The sequence below is a fragment of the Pieris rapae genome, chromosome 10 (assembly GCF_905147795.1).
Source record: "Pieris rapae chromosome 10, ilPieRapa1.1, whole genome shotgun sequence".
Taxonomy (NCBI): Eukaryota; Metazoa; Arthropoda; class Insecta; order Lepidoptera; family Pieridae; genus Pieris; species Pieris rapae.
In genome coordinates this window covers 8,824,533-8,840,592 of record NC_059518.1, presented here as the reverse complement: position 1 = coordinate 8,840,592, position 16,060 = coordinate 8,824,533, and the positions used below count along the sequence as shown (strand labels likewise).

Below are 16,060 nucleotides of genomic sequence, written 5' to 3'. Positions count from 1 at the left end.
TATCTTATAGTATTAAGAATTTAATTTTCGTGAAGATCAATGACTAATAATATTAATTAATATATAAAATAATTGTATTTCTAGTCACGCACTCACTTTGACAGTACTGACCTTGCACTAAATCACTTCATGTATCCACAATATAACTGATTGTAGGTAAATTTAATTCACTGTATTCACTGTATTCTTCCGAGAAGATCTAACATGCACTTTTTCTGCTTTTTAGCGGCTGATAATGTTTGACAAGATAGTTCCTCAATAACACAACTCGATTATCACATTTAATTTGATTATTTCCGTTTATATTAATTTTTAAATATTAAATTTATTGAGACGATACGTGTCGACGCGGACGCTACCCTCAATGTTATTTGTTTAATCTTAAATCCTCTTATTTGTTTTGTTTCCATAAGATAAAACCACGTAGAAATTGGCGTGCTTTTTAATACAATTGTTTCAAGTTTTAATAAATGTGGATTTTGGAAGATCTCATTAGTGTTATTAACATATAAACTCTTTAGAAACTCCTCCGGAGGTAAAAAGGCTCCTCCAAAGATAGTCAGTCCTACTTGAACTAAGTAGCCCAATCTAGAGGACTGTTTTTTTTGGAAGAAGCCTTTACCTACAGAGTTCTTAGAAAATCAATTATAACATTTTAATAGTATAAGGTTAAGGAAAAATTAACACAAATAAATTTAGGATCCAAACTTAATTACTAAAAAACAAATTATGTAAGTTAAAAAATAATCTAATCTAACTTCTTGTTTTAAAAAAGGATATTTAAAAGTAATAATACAATTGCAGTTCATCGACCTTTAATAAAAACAAATATATTCTCCGTGTTATTCGTATAAATAAATAAATAACTCACTGTGGGGAACTAGAGTCTCCTGCGTCGATACAATGATAGCTTTATCCCGAGCTGATAAAACCAGGGCCAAACACACGAGGTGGTCGTCCCTTGAGTTGTTGATATTCCGTACGAGCGTCAACAAACGAACACAGTGTGGGTCCGTACGTGCCTCGGAATACTTTTCCACGCAGATCCACGTGGAATAAGTGAGCCCCGTTTGGGGAGGGAACACCCGGTCGCCTGTAATTAAATATCAATCTAAAGAAAAACACTTTATTACGGATTATAGTTATGTATTATTGTATTTAAACTTATAATTATTTTGACATAATTTTAAATTTAAACCGACGTTTCGCGTGCTTCACAGCGTGCGTGGTCACGGTGACTGAAGACAAAGGTGTTAAATGTCAAAAAGTATTACAGCTGTAGAAAATGTAACTATAATCCGTAAAAAAGTGTTTTTCTTTAAATGTGTAAAAGTTATGTTAATAAAAGACAATACTAAATATCAATCTATTTTATTTACGAGCCATAGTTAAAAGAGAATGAGATATTGCCATTTAGAGGTTAAAGAAAACAAAACATTTGTCTGGTATTTTGTATAAGGCAATTTCACAATGACATCGTTATTTCCTGAGTCTATTGTCTTGTTATCTCTTTATTAAAAGCTTAATTTACAATATTACAAGTATTTAGGAGAATTATTTTATAAGCTTCGGCGTTTCCTATTCCAGAGTCTATATATAAATATTATTTACAAAAATTTATCAAATCTTGCTAGTATATTCTCAAAAATTTTACAAAATATAAAAGGCTGTCAACGCACTTGCGAGCCCTCTGACAATGTGAGTGTATTACCTAACATATGACAAGTTTGGCCTGTTTGTATAATAAAAAGTGCATGTACAAAGTACACTTATCAGAAGTGAAACTTCTTTGTAAATTAATTATTACTAAGGTAAAAGCCCCAATGTAGTTGATTAATTATTTACCAGTATATGTTATGTATATCTCTCTACTCTCTATATATTTGTATATCTATATTCACTCGATATACGTGCTAATGATTAATATAAATAAATAAAAAAAATGCGTTTACTGCACAAGACGTTATGCGACAGAATCGCTATCTAAAGTTCTAATATGTACCTACTAAACGAATACATCAACCAACACCGTGTAATTTTTCTCGATCACTCTTTCTCACTCTCTCTCAATCGGTCTCATTCGTTCTCTCCCTTTCGACAAAAACGCTGCACATATTCGTGACGTTCCGTAAAAATTTTACCCTCATGCTCCTCAAGAAGTTTCACTTCAAAAATCGTGTGAACTAAGCTTCCCAAAGTCATCTGAATTAGAACTACATAGTAATTCAAATGTTATCATCTTAGTTTTAATCATTGTAACCTTGTAAGTATATGTGAGAGAAGAAATAATGATTATTATTATTATTAATTACCAGATCCTATTCCCCCAAGCGTAGAGGAGTCTTGCGAGCCGAGTGCGTTCAAGTTAGCCGCCTGAGGGGCGATGCTGGGGAGGTAGAGGCAGCCGAACCCCTCCGCGGACATGTCGAACTCGACGAACGGTGGTAACGTGCACGAATTTTGTGCCCTGGAATTATTTAATATATTTGAGACCTGGGGAAAGCCATACTCAAATTTTCAAGTCTTTTTATATAACAGAAGGCAAACGAGATAGAAAATTACCTCATGGAAACATTGCCAGGAGGCAAATGCGTTGCCGGTCTTTTAAGAAATGGTATGCTCTTTTCTTGAAGGACCCTAAGTGGAATTGGTTCGGAAGTACTTCAGAGGGCAGCTGGCTCCATAGAGTGGTGCGTGGCAAAAATTGCCTTAAAGAATCAGGTGTGGAAGAAATGTCTTAATATGTTTTTCATTTTTGATTATATATTAAACAAATTGTACAATAAAAGTTATCAATAAAATAAATAAAATTCGATATAAACTGTGAATTAAATACCATTTACTGTTATTAAATGGGAAAGCAACAACTTGACACCAGTTACTTAACACCTTTATTTAATCGGTAGCTCATATTTTATTGGACGTCGGGGCAGAATACGAAATTTTACCCGTATCACCTCGACGTCCGCCGTTTCACAACTGAGCGTTTTTCAAGGCATTTTTTGCCTCGCACCACCACGTGGAGCCAGCTGCCCACTGAAGTATTTTCGAACCAATTCGTCTTAGGGTCCTTCAAGAAAAGAGCGTACCAATTTTTAAAGGCCGGCAACGCACTCTCGAGCCCTATGAGAGTGTCGGTTTTACTTTACGGTTTATACTGTATTTGTATTTACATGGACCCAAACGTTTTGATTTTACATTAATCTTCATGTATTTTTACACACAACCAATCACAATAAAATAAGATGAAAATTTATATAACCTATAATCCCGAGGCGTTGTCATGGAAACCAAAGTTTTAATCCTCGTTAACGGCACTGGTCCCCCCGGCTTACTGACTTGTCCTGACTCCGGCGCCAAACAGTTCAAGGGATTGCCCATCCGTAGGAAATCTCTGAAAGAAAAATACATGTTTATCACACTCGCTCAGCAATAAATCCATTTAAACAATCTGACAAACAAACAAACAAAACAAATATGTAGTATAAAGATATGTACATAATGTTGTATGCCTATGTAAAAGCAGATTTTTTTAAAACATTTATTTCCACTCTTTGTTTAAATTTAAGTTGAAATTTTAAAGTTAAAATACCTCTTAGTATATCTAAGTTATAATTAGAAATATTTTATACATAAACAAATTAAAGCAATTAAAAGTACCGACAAATTAAATATATTTGTATAACATATATCGCTTGCCTCCGGTAACAAAGTAATAAAAGCAAATTCTATTTTTCTTAGGAAAAGATTTTTTTTTGAAGATTTTTGATTTCTATTTGTTTTTTTTTTAAATAAAATTTGGATTTATATAAAACGGTGGATAATATTTATACAAATCGGTAGATCGCTTTTCAAAGAATCCTACCTAGATCGGTAACACTATGTTACCTGAGATCCGAAGGCTTCAAGGCGTGGGCAGCCAGTCGTTCCAGCACGTACAAGGCGGGTGCGTGCAAGGGATGCCTCTCGTTGCGCAAGGCCCATCCGCACTCCCGAAGCACGACGCCGGCCAGACCTCCCACGCACATCACTTGCTGGTTGCGTTCACTGTACAACGTACACGTCCGTTACAAGCACGTTAAAATTGACAAAGTTTATATACGGCAGGGAAAGCAGTTTGTGTAGTAAATTTTTTTCTTCTTTTTTTTAAAAGTTTTGTGGTGGCTTTTATATTTCTCATTACAAAAAAACATTTATTTTTCATGAGAAACTATATATATACGAACGAGATACACGTCGCCATGTATACGTATATGTATCCCAATTCACTTTGAATTGGTTAAAAATACGAATAATATTACGAATTTTAGACGGTAATTGATTAAATAATTTCGCACCCTCATATTTAATAGACTTGTTTAAATAATTTGTAGGCGGCTTTGGCAAGATAAGCAAACTCGCTCGACGAGTATTGTGCATGCAGTAGTGTGTTTTATTTTCTACAATGACAAGCTACTATGGAGACAGTTATATTTTTTTTAAATAAGATAAAGATGCTGATAAACATATAGTTGTTCAACCGTCATAATTTTGGTTTCTTGGTAGAATAAATAAAAGAAGTAATAGTAGTTTTACAATACAACAAATATACCGAAATTACTGTTAAAGAAAACCATCTGTGTATATATGTTGCTGAAGTTTCACAGTTGTATGAGACATAATATAACTAAGAAATTGTAGACGCATAAGTTGCACTAATCAAAACTCAAGACTAGCTAAATACGTGCAAAATCTTTACTCAATATTAAACATAAATATCACATAAAAATTAAAATTCCTAGGGGCCTAAATAAAAAATCGTAAATTTAAATACTCCAACTAGGATCTGAAAATGAGGATATGCTAAAATATAATACATTAAGACCAGACCTTCTCACAAGACTCTTCAAAACGTGCGCCAGGTAATCTCTAAGCGCCCTCGCATAGTCCTCATGTTCCGCTGGGCGTGGCAGCGCGGGCAACAGCTTGGCCAACACGATGACCACGCCCGGGTGTATCACCCACGCTTCGTTTGAGGGTGCACCTATCGACAGGTTCATGGGTGCCGACCTTCCTGCCGGTTTGGCCTGAAATAAAATTTAATTACCAAAGCATCGGGAGGTTTTAAACAAAAGTAATATTTTTTTTTAAATAAAAACCGGCTTAGTTTAAATAACAAATAAAATAACAGGCTGGTAAATTAAAAAAAACGGAATTAAGGCGTAATTAAAGCGATATCTGATCTCTGATCTGATCGAAGTAAAAACTAAAATAGAATTATATATATTTTTTTAAAACGTATTTTAGAAAATATAGATTGTATACATATATACCATATACCCTCATAAAATGCGTATATGATGTGATGTTACTTTAAAAAATAAAAAAGGCAAATATCGTACTCAAATAATTCGCCATTATCAAGATACCATTAGTTAAATATAGAAATCCCTAAAGTGCCAGTAAATATTTGTGTAAGGTCAGTTAAGAAAATACCTCATTAATGGCAGAGCTCTGTCGTGTCAAACTTGGCGATTTAACATTGAGTAATCCAAAAAACGATGGTTTGTCGAAGCAATCCAGGGCAACATCGTAAAGTAATCGCAACACTATACTGGCGTGAATAAACTCCGCCGGGACATTCTCAGGAAATCTGCAAGTAAATGTAAATTGATTACGTGTATACGTATACGTATACGTGAGCACCATGTTTCTTGGACTATTTATTGAAATATTTTGACTTTCAAAAGTGCATTTTTAATACGCCTAATTGAACTTAATGATTTGTCTTTGAATTTTGACTTCATAATGACTCTTTAGCCCTTTGTATTAAGGTATTAAGGTTTATTTCAATAGATATACGTCAAATATTATAGTGGAATAAAAACGACGAATTAATTTTAAAAGAATCAAAATTGAAATGTAAAACCTAAGTATAGTGGATAGGGGGAGAGTTGGCTGCTAATTAATTTTATGCTTGAATATACTTGAAACCTACTAACATAATATTTTGGAAAATATTGTAACTAACACAATAATAATGATATGATATATTAATATGATGGATTTATGGTCCGCTTAAATAAATAAAACATTATTTATACTACGGGTCTGTTCAAGTATTACGTAAGCACCATAGGGAAGGGGGGCGGGTATCTTTGATTTTCTTATTTGGCGATTACGTCAAGAGTCATTATATACTTTTTTACACTCGCGAGCCCTCTGGCATTGAGAGTGTCCATGGGCGGCGGTATCACTTAACATCAGGTGAAGGCTCACCTGATGAAAGTGCCTGCCTACCTGCCCGTTTGCCCCCTTGTTCTATAAAAAAAAAAACCATTTTCTAGATTCTACCGAACCAATTCGACTTTGAGTCCCTCAAGAGCGTAAGCAATTTTTAAATGGCCGGCAACCTACGGGCGAGCCAGTATCAATCACTAATCAATCATCATTAATCAAGTATTTTTTAGTTAGTCGTAATAAGCCAAATTCTCAATCTTACGTGGTCTCCAATATATTGCTGGTAAAGATCTCATGAAAGACTTCATAGAGCTCTTGGTCTCCGGCTTCTGTGTCATTTAGAAGCTCAGTATCACTGGTGAAGCATCCCAACAGCCTTATCGTTTCATATAGAGTTGTCATACAGATCTGAAATTTCAAAAAAATTGCCTTCAATAAGCCTCGGAAATTTTGAACGTATTATCGAGTTCTTCTCGAATTTTGTGTTTGTTAAATATCCATATACCTTTGCCCCACATCAGCAATACCTGCACCCCTCTGACGCATTATACAGAAAATTAAACTAAAATAAAGATTATTTTTATTGCAGATACGATGTTGCAAGATCTGTTCTCTTACTATATACTAAAGAGTGCATTGTCAAATAAACTATCAGTTCAAATTTTAATAAATTTCAACTTGATTCGAACTACATTTAACGTCATATATTACCGTATATTAAAACAGTCTTTCAATTTATTTTATTTGTTTACTTACGAAAAAACAAAATTGACTACTAATTAGACACATTTAGATATAATATATTATTATAATTTGAATTATCTGCGACCCCTTACCTCGTGGTGAAAGAACTTGGCGTTGGCAGGTTCGAAGCGCATAGCTGTTGTGATAGTATAAAACACCACATGTATGAGATGCAGCATATCTCGGGACAGCAGAGTGCCTCCTTTCAATCTTCCCTCCAACGAAACTAACACGCTGGTTACGTAAACGAAACCACTCACCTGAAATTATTCGTGTTTGTATTATTATAAAACAATTATCACAATCACCAATCTCTTAGACTGGACGGACCCTGTTTAGCAATTGTTTTTTTTTATATAAAAGGGGGGCAAACTAGTCTGCGGGACGCTCAAAAAGGCAGTCGTCGCAGCCCATAGACACACACTTTCAGTGGGTGCGTTGCCGGTCTTTAAGGGAGGAGTACGCTCGTATTTTGAATTGATAGATGTCGTATCTCTCAGGGAAGACTCCCACCGGTCGATTCAACAGTTCGCTAGTTCGCAAAAGAAAATAGCTTGTGAAATGGACCGTGGTATATTATCCGCGACATAAAAAAAATAGTTTTCGTCTAGTTTTGACAGGGTGGACCTCCAGCCAGAGCAGCGAAAGTTCACGACAACCTACCAAACGCATTTCTTTGTGCTTAGCTTCCCTTCCTAATTGCACTCTTTACACTTTATTCTAAACTTTGCCTTAGTACACTAAAGAGACGTCACAAAAAAGATACATATTTACAAAGTACATTGTGTGTAAATATGAATCATTTTTGTGACTATTTACCCTTCTTTTCAACTGCCTTACAAACTTTGTGTATATGTCTGTGATCCAAGCACGTATGTTAAATTTTGTAAGGGTCCATACACATTTTCCTTTTTTCCATTAATTTCTTTCCAGGATAATTTAAATCTAAGTATATTCAGACAATCTAAGGTTCATGCGAAAATTGGATGGTATACACGCGTTTCTAGAATTCGCGTAGAATATCGGTACGTAAATAGTATTGACAGAAGGAGAAGAAACGAAGAAGAACGTCATTTTACATTAAAAAATATGTTTAGTTTAAAAGAAAGTGCATTACCCTCCCACACACTAGAATTCCCTGCGTCGTGAGTAGCTAGTCACTTTGACATATTTACCCTACTTGACATAATTACTTCTTCACAAGAAGAATAATTTCGGTTTCAGCATAGGACAGATTGAGAAGATGTTTTTTAAAAATTGTTAGTGAATGTTGTTTTGAATCGTTAGACAAAATTTTGTTTTAAAGAAAGTGGTTAAATATGAAGGGGCGTCTAAGGGATAGAAAGCGTTGTTAGCAAAAGAAGTTGCTTATACGTACGTTTGCGTTCAAACACAGGCATTTCAAGTCAAAATTATTATTTATTTCATTACACATGATACCAATGAAGTGGAATAAAACTAAATCCTGCTATAGAGTTAAAATACCTTTCTGAAAATAGTTCTCGTGCGATGAGAGTCCCTCAGACAAACCAGTAATGCCTTCAGAATGTGCAGTTTGAGTCTATACGCGTCGTTTGGCGCCGCGTGCATCCCGCTCAACAACATTGACATATCTTCTTCTCCCGAACCACTCACTATCAACTCTCTTACCACACCTTATAGAGAAAGAAGATTGAAAATTATGTCATATCTAAAAACTGTTAACGTTCTTATTATATGCCATAAAGAAAATTAATATGACATTTGGATGCCTATTTTGATATGTATCTATAAATGCAACATTTTCTATGCAAATAAACGAGTTATAATTATTATGATAAGTTTGAAATCGATGCGTTAGGTGCAGTAGAATCACCAACTTTAATTAATATTATTACGAAGAAGGGTTGTACAAAATGTGGAATAGGGAACTATTATTTTTTGTTTCTGCGTTACATGAACACAAAACTATAAATTTTTTTCAACACTGAAGTGACAAAACACTTGATGGTAATATTATTTATATTTTTAGTCATTATTTTATTTTGTTTGATTTTATTTTTGTTTATTTTGTGGTCGTTTCTTTAGTTTTTCCCTTTGATATGCAATTTCCAATGTAATTGATGTGTTGTGTGTGATGTGATGATTGGTGTGTTGAAATTTATGTCATATTATCTTGTACTTTGTAGTTATACGCAATGTTTAAGATAAATAAACAAACAAAGACTGAGACGGAATTCGCAAAAATGCTTACCCAAAGCTTTCGTCCTACATGTTTCATAGACGACCATTCCGTGCACACATTTAGCGCCGCCACAATCCCGAAACACATTGCAATTGTTCACATTCCCATTCAAGAGGGCAGTCAGACCCTCCATTACCAATTCCCCCAGCTCCTCTTCCTGACTGTCAACGTTAGGGTCCCTGATCAAGGAATCCTGTCTCGATTGGCGCTTTCTCCTTTCTGGAGCCTTCGGGGATTCACTTGCGCTTCTATCGGATTCTTTCTGTTCTCTTTTCTCTTCCAATTCCTCTTCTAGGATTTGTTTGTCTTTAAGGTATACCGCGTATCGTGTTAGACACGTTACGAACACTTCTAACATACCGACCTCTCGGTACACGTCCTTGAATATTGCGTTGTGCCTGTAAATGCATTATTAATTTACCAAAATAAATCAACATTTGTATTACTGTTAACAAGAAATTTGCTTAAGTATGGAAGAAATTTTTACTAATATCTTAAAACAAAAAATTATTCTGTAAGTACCACTATTTTTAAGGATTAATTTAACACGTTTTTCTTTATATAACTGAAGTAGCGGTGGGCAGATACCAGAAGGCTGGCAAGTGCGCTGCCGACCTTTTAAATATTGGTACGCCCAATTCTTGACGGACCCTATGTCGGTAAACTAAGTAAAAAACAATTAAATTTAAGCTTAGAATGAAGTCCAAACGAAATATGTCGCGGAGAACACTTGAACACTCCACACCATAATATAACTACTTGTTAATTAGAATGTAAGTTATAAGATATAAGTTTTTACAGTGAGTTATGTACTCGATGCTAGAGTTTTTGTATATATTTAAGGGGTTAGGCGCTCTATGCTTAAATACAGGTTCACTACTAGTTCAGCGTCAGAAAAACCTGAATAATTTTGTTTATATAACTAGCGCAATTATATATAAGCATTTCCTGTGAAACAAACTTGAAATAAATTATTATTATTATCGTATTACTTACTTGAGAATATTTAACAATGTCTTGATACAAAGAATGCTGCAGCTTCTCGATCTATTCGCTTTCAACAACAGCGACAAAGAAATCAACTCTTTGCATGGCACGAAGTTAAGTTGAAAAACGATAAATTCGAGCAACTCGAAAAACTTCTCTTGTATCTCAGCGTTCTTCGTGTGAATCCTCTCTGAGAATTGACTCAGTGTGTTTTGATTTTCCAGTATGAAATAATTGGCGTTATCCGCGTGGTATACACTCGAGATGGCGTCTAGGATGGTACAACAGAGGGCCGGCGAATTCGATTTTAAGAAGACAGACTGTAATACCTGTTATAGAAAGTAAATTTTTTTTTTATCTATTTACTGCATATATTATTTTAAAAAATGTAAACAATAGCAAGATGTCAATATAATGTAGACTTAGTTTTTCCGGCCAACACAACGCCGCACTTATTTAATTTAAATAATTATTATATACCGGGGAATAAGACGATATATTAAGCTCATAAAAACATTGCATCATAGAAGCAAGGATGGAAACCTGTATTTGAAGGCAATTGTTATTCGATGCATAATTATTGTTTGTTTTATACAGTATTTCTTTAATTTAAATTAATATTGTTTTTCGTTAAATTACGAAGCGAAGTTGGTAGCAAGATTATTAAATTTTTATTAACAGTCTAATGTTTTTTTCTCATATAGATTATTATATTTGGGTTGCAATTCGTGTTGACTGTAGAACGAGTTTCAATTGTTTCTTTTATTTTTATTGACATGACACTTAAATTAAAATAATATACAAAAATTATTACTGAATAGTTCAAACTCTCTTAAAACAATGCCTAGCGCTCAATTGTTTTATAACTGCGCAATTTATGTCTGAAATCTTACCTGAAAGGCCTGAACATTTCTCACAGCTTGTCCAGGCGTAGAAGGCTGTGGCAAAACAAAGCCTTGAAGCTGAAATAGTTCAGTGTTGGCTCTGGTGGGACGCAGCTCCGAGAAGCCACAAGCACAGAGCGAAGATATCATTAGAACAAGATTCCTCAGCGCTGCTTTCGCTTCCGTACCACTCACTCGTTCCTCTTCCAACCTATCACACAATATAAGAGTGAAAAAACAAAAAAAAAATAACACTTTAAATTTCACACTTGTATTTAGGTTACAGATTAGTTGAGTAGACCTCGCAGACTAAATTTACATTAGAAAAAAATTGACAATGTACCAATAAACCTTTGACTTTTTTTATATGTATTTTTATTTATATAGTGTAGTTCAAAGTTCAGTTTTTCTTTATTATTAAGGTTGGATTGTCTGGAAGGAACTTATTTTCAGTAAGACTATTTCGCCTATTTCCATTCTATGCCTTTAATTGTCTTATTCTTCTGCTGTTGCCTTTTTATTGTGATGAAAGTAAAGTATTATTATTATTGAAAATTTATAAAGGTTTTGAAAAAAAATTCACGATTTCACATTGATGCTTCCTATTTTGACGGGGTTAAAATAATTTGCAAGAAGCATATTAAATGCCAAAATAACAGGAACCAATCTTTACAACTTCATCTGTATCAGTGGTATGGTATAGTAACTGTAAGTGATATTGATGGAATTTTGATATTTGAGTATAAATTTAGGATTTTAAGCCACGTTGAATGTATATTAGATACACATTTCTTGGAAAAAAAAACTCAATATTATCCTTTAACAGTTAAAATCTCTTCTATGTCGGTTGATTAGCTTTTGCAGGTATTTTTAGAAGTTACATGCACCTGTAGTTAAACATAATTAATTCTCTTTAATTTTTTTATGACTCCTTGAAACAAATTCGTAGAGTATCTCAATTAAAAAAGCTATCTAATTCATAAATTAAACAGAACACCAAATAAACCATAAAAAATAAAAAAATGCTTACCCTGACGTCAAATAATCAGGTACATCTTGTCTCTCATGTCTGTGACAATAATAAACACTTGAAAACAAAAATATAAGTTCTAAGCAAATTAATAATAGGCTAAAAGCAGCATGCATTACTAAAATACAATTCCAATATTAAAAATACATACTTCAATAGAAATTCTGAAAGGAAGAGGTATCCTTGACACGAACGAAAGTCGTCTAACAATAATTGACTGACGTCACTGGAGTCCTTCAGAAAACAGAACACGGCAACGAACATTTCCACCACCTAAGAAATATATTTAATATTATCTAAAGATGTAATGTATATGTCGCAGCCAACTAGCTTAATTAGCCGTTCCATTAACAGTCTAGCCATTTTAACCAACGGCCTGAAATATATTCAGCCAGTTAATTAAACAACTAGGCAAAAGATTAGGCTCAGTGACGTTTCCTTACTTGCTTAGACTGTTGACTGTTGGAACGCTATATACATAAGATAGGGTATATTCTAAATCTCCGAAATTTAAAGATAAATGCCCGGCCAGTATTCTGAAGTGAGATACATATTATAACTTGACATACATAAAAATAGTTACGTTATTCTTAATAGCTAGTATTACATATTAATATAATATAGGTAAAATATATAAGTGTATACTAGCGGATCCGACAGACGTTGTCCTGTCTATACGTCTTTAATTTGAAAATTTCAAACTTTTTTTAATAAGCTAAAACATTCTGGACCATTTTGATGAAATTTATTATTCAAATGTTATGACAATATCTAACGATCCAGCACATGGTCTACAATAACACAATGATAACAAAACTTTTTTTTAATTTGATCGCAGCGCTGTCGGGACAGACTAAAAATTAAAATTAAAATTCGAATATTATTTAAAATTTGACACTGCGATGGTAGCGCCGTCTGTCGGATCCAATGTAAAACATTCCAAAATCAACAACAACTAATAAATTGAAAATTAATTAAAAAAACATTGTCCAGCGGACAAAATTGTGAATCTAAACCATTCCCAGATCCCCTTGAATACACACAAAAAATTTCGTCTAAATCGGTCCAGTCGTTTAGGAGGAGTTCAGTCACATACACACGCACACAAGAAATATATATATTAAGATTAGCTAAGCTATGCTAACTATTTTGACATAATGGCTTTTGACACATAGATTCAATGACATTTCTTGCTTTTTTAATAATATGGTACAGCTTTAAGGTTACTGACCTCTAGAGGTGTTAGTTCCGGTATTTTTTGCATATTTTCTATACACAATCCAACACATCCCTTATCTGAAATATCACAATACTTTAATGAGGTTCTACAAATTATTATAAAGTGGTAATATTAGTGTTATTAAATTTATGTTTACACTTGGATGTTTAAATATATTTTAGTAATCTGTGTATTGTATTTCCTTACTGTAGACAATTACAAGCCTGCCTATTAACTGTATAACTATCGTTTGATTGTGTTGTATTTTTAACTAATTTCAGAAATTAGGTTAACAATTCAAAGCTCAAATATTTTTGTACTAATGCACTACTTTGTATGTAACAACATATTGAAATATCTTTGTTAATTCATAAATACTTACTATGAATATATTGTACTACAGATTGTGTTAAGCCATGTCGAGATAAAGTCATCAAAACCTCAGCGGCAGATTTTCTCCACATCATATTATGTGGAGCGCACCAGGACGTAATTGCGGAGAAGAGTAGACTCAGGTCGTCCTTCCTTGCCAGTTCCTCACAAGGAAATGGGTGGCTACACAATCTCACTAACACCTAAATATAGCAATAGGTTAATAAGTGCTAATCTAATGGAAATGTCCATGCAAAGGCAAGAGACATTTCCAAGTCTGTTTCACTGACATTTTTAGGCAAAAGTAGTCGACTATACCAATTTAAGCAACTAGATGTAGCACCATAGGTCATAAAGTTTCAATACTTTAAAGAATTTGAAGTAATTAATTTTATGAAAGTTTTTTAATATGAAATTAAGCTTTTTTATTAAATCAAAAAAATATTGGGGAAGTCTAAGCTCTGCTTTTCTGTAAGCTGAAACAATATTTAATTGCTTGCTAAATGCAAAATACATTAAAAGTTTGGTTATAAAATTAATTAAGAGATCTCATATAAATCAAGTTCAAAGTACCTGAACAAATATCTTTTGCAACAATATTCTTCTTTCTCTTGGTGTAAATTCACTAGCATCATCATGTACATCAGCCTCAGATTCTGGTATTTCAGGGAGATCAAAAAACAAGTATAGACACTTCACTAAAGTTGAGGGTATGGCAGCTGTTGTCATCACCTGCACAAGAAATATTATATATTTAACTATTATATATAAACTAATGATATACATAAGTATAGATTTTTGATAAATAAAACCAAGGGAATAAATACTTATTTAATAAATATCGGCAAACAAAACAAAGAACATTTCTATATAACATTATTTTATTTTATCCTATAAATGTTGAATACACTTATACAGCTAGTATATTGCACTATAAATCTAAAATTATTATACATAGTAATAATAACTTATAGAAATGACAAACCACATAAACCTGACATATTAATGCTAATTGATACTTAACACTTAAACATATCTATAAGTTCTATATAAAATTATGCATATATTTTAATTTAAATAATATTTTTATAAAATAAATAGTAAGTTATAGTATGATTCAATCAATAAATAGCAATTTTGTGTTGTAAAAATAAATCAGTACCTGTATTAAAGATTGATCACCGGCAGCTAAAAGATTTAATGTTGACAAGAGCATCCACCCATTACTAGATTCTTCAGAATTCTCTATTTCCAAAAATTTTGCAATAGCACAACTAGCTGCTTCAGTACTTTGATTGCTGGCTCTTTTTCTTATTTCTGAGACCATTAGCTTTGAAACTTGTTGACAAAATGATAGAATATCCCAAAATTTTTCATTCATTTCTGTTGAAGGACTAGCACCAAACACCTACAACCCAACATAATTTTTTCTTATTTGTTTGTATAAAAAAACAGCACATAGATATTACATCTTAAAACCTTAAAATTAAAATTCATAATAATTTAAAATATATCTGACATACCTTACAGAATAATGGTAGCATATTGTAAAGTTTATCATCTTTCTCAGCGTCCGTAAGCGGTTGAGAAGGATGGGTGTACTCTGCAAACAACTTTTTCAGGTGCATCAAGCCAAGCTGGATGTGAGAGCTCGCAGCTTCGGGCTCCGCCGATGTTGAGGCGGACGACCCACGCAATTTGCGCATCAAATTCATTTTCACTGGTGGACTACAGCAACATAGTTCTAATCACTTAGACTGTTTTCCATGACAATGAAACATAATATTCAGCTATTTTAATAAATTACTAATTGAAAAGTATCAATTACATTTTTTTAAGATATATAAATTTCACAGAAAATATCGAAGTATTAAAAAAAATAAAGATTTTGATGGTAGCTTAGTTAATAGAGGATCCTAATGATTTTTTCATAATTTAAAGTTAGCAATTCGCTAAAACACAAGAAAATCGGAATACGGCAATCGCGTATGCAAATCGCAGTTTTAATTTGTTATGTCAAATACTCAAAAGTCTAATGTCAAAATTACCCGCAGAAAATGAACAAATGTCATATTTTATATTCGTTTTATTAATGACACTGACATATTATTGTCGAGTCTCGCCAATAATCCTAAGATCTCACATTAGCATATAGACCAGTGTCGATAATTTTTGAAACCAAAAAAAATTACAGTAGGATGAAACCCATCAGAAATGCAGGGGAATATGATCAAAATGAAAGGAAAAATAAATTACGGTCGATCCGAGTTCGGGAAGTGGGAGGGGGGTGACTTTTAAGGGGGAAAAATTGTTTATCTTGATTTCCGGCGAAACTACCAGTCCTATGGAAAAAAGTTAAATCGCAAAGTTGTAGGTCATAA

At 33.2% G+C, this 16,060-nt stretch overlaps 1 protein-coding gene across 9 annotated transcripts in view; it reads right to left on the bottom strand.

Moving 5' to 3' along the window:
• Window positions 1-15,681, bottom strand: part of LOC110993991 (WD repeat and FYVE domain-containing protein 3) — a 48,890-nt gene extending 33,209 nt beyond the window's left edge. For 5 of the 9 annotated variants that reach the window (XM_022260447.2, XM_022260448.2, XM_022260452.2 and 2 more), the window contains exons 1-19: window positions 15,203-15,681; window positions 14,842-15,087; window positions 14,253-14,411; window positions 13,690-13,882; window positions 13,320-13,384; window positions 12,240-12,361; window positions 12,089-12,145; window positions 11,068-11,269; window positions 10,184-10,503; window positions 9,197-9,585; window positions 8,449-8,618; window positions 7,056-7,223; window positions 6,482-6,627; window positions 5,476-5,632; window positions 4,870-5,066; window positions 3,889-4,047; window positions 3,263-3,394; window positions 2,313-2,467; window positions 872-1,093 (exon numbers count right to left, since the gene is read on the bottom strand). In XM_022260447.2, the coding sequence (XP_022116139.2) occupies window positions 872-1,093; window positions 2,313-2,467; window positions 3,263-3,394; window positions 3,889-4,047; window positions 4,870-5,066; window positions 5,476-5,632; window positions 6,482-6,627; window positions 7,056-7,223; window positions 8,449-8,618; window positions 9,197-9,585; window positions 10,184-10,503; window positions 11,068-11,269; window positions 12,089-12,145; window positions 12,240-12,361; window positions 13,320-13,384; window positions 13,690-13,882; window positions 14,253-14,411; window positions 14,842-15,087; window positions 15,203-15,394 (3,451 nt within the window). In that variant the 5' untranslated portion in view covers window positions 15,395-15,681. The remainder of the gene's footprint in view (window positions 1-871; window positions 1,094-2,312; window positions 2,468-3,262; window positions 3,395-3,888; window positions 4,048-4,869; window positions 5,067-5,475; window positions 5,633-6,481; window positions 6,628-7,055; window positions 7,224-8,448; window positions 8,619-9,196; window positions 9,586-10,183; window positions 10,504-11,067; window positions 11,270-12,088; window positions 12,146-12,239; window positions 12,362-13,319; window positions 13,385-13,689; window positions 13,883-14,252; window positions 14,412-14,841; window positions 15,088-15,202) is intronic. The other 4 variants (XM_022260449.2, XM_045629913.1, XM_045629914.1 and 1 more) reach the window with 2 other exon arrangements.
• Between the last annotated feature and the right edge of the window lie 379 nt (window positions 15,682-16,060).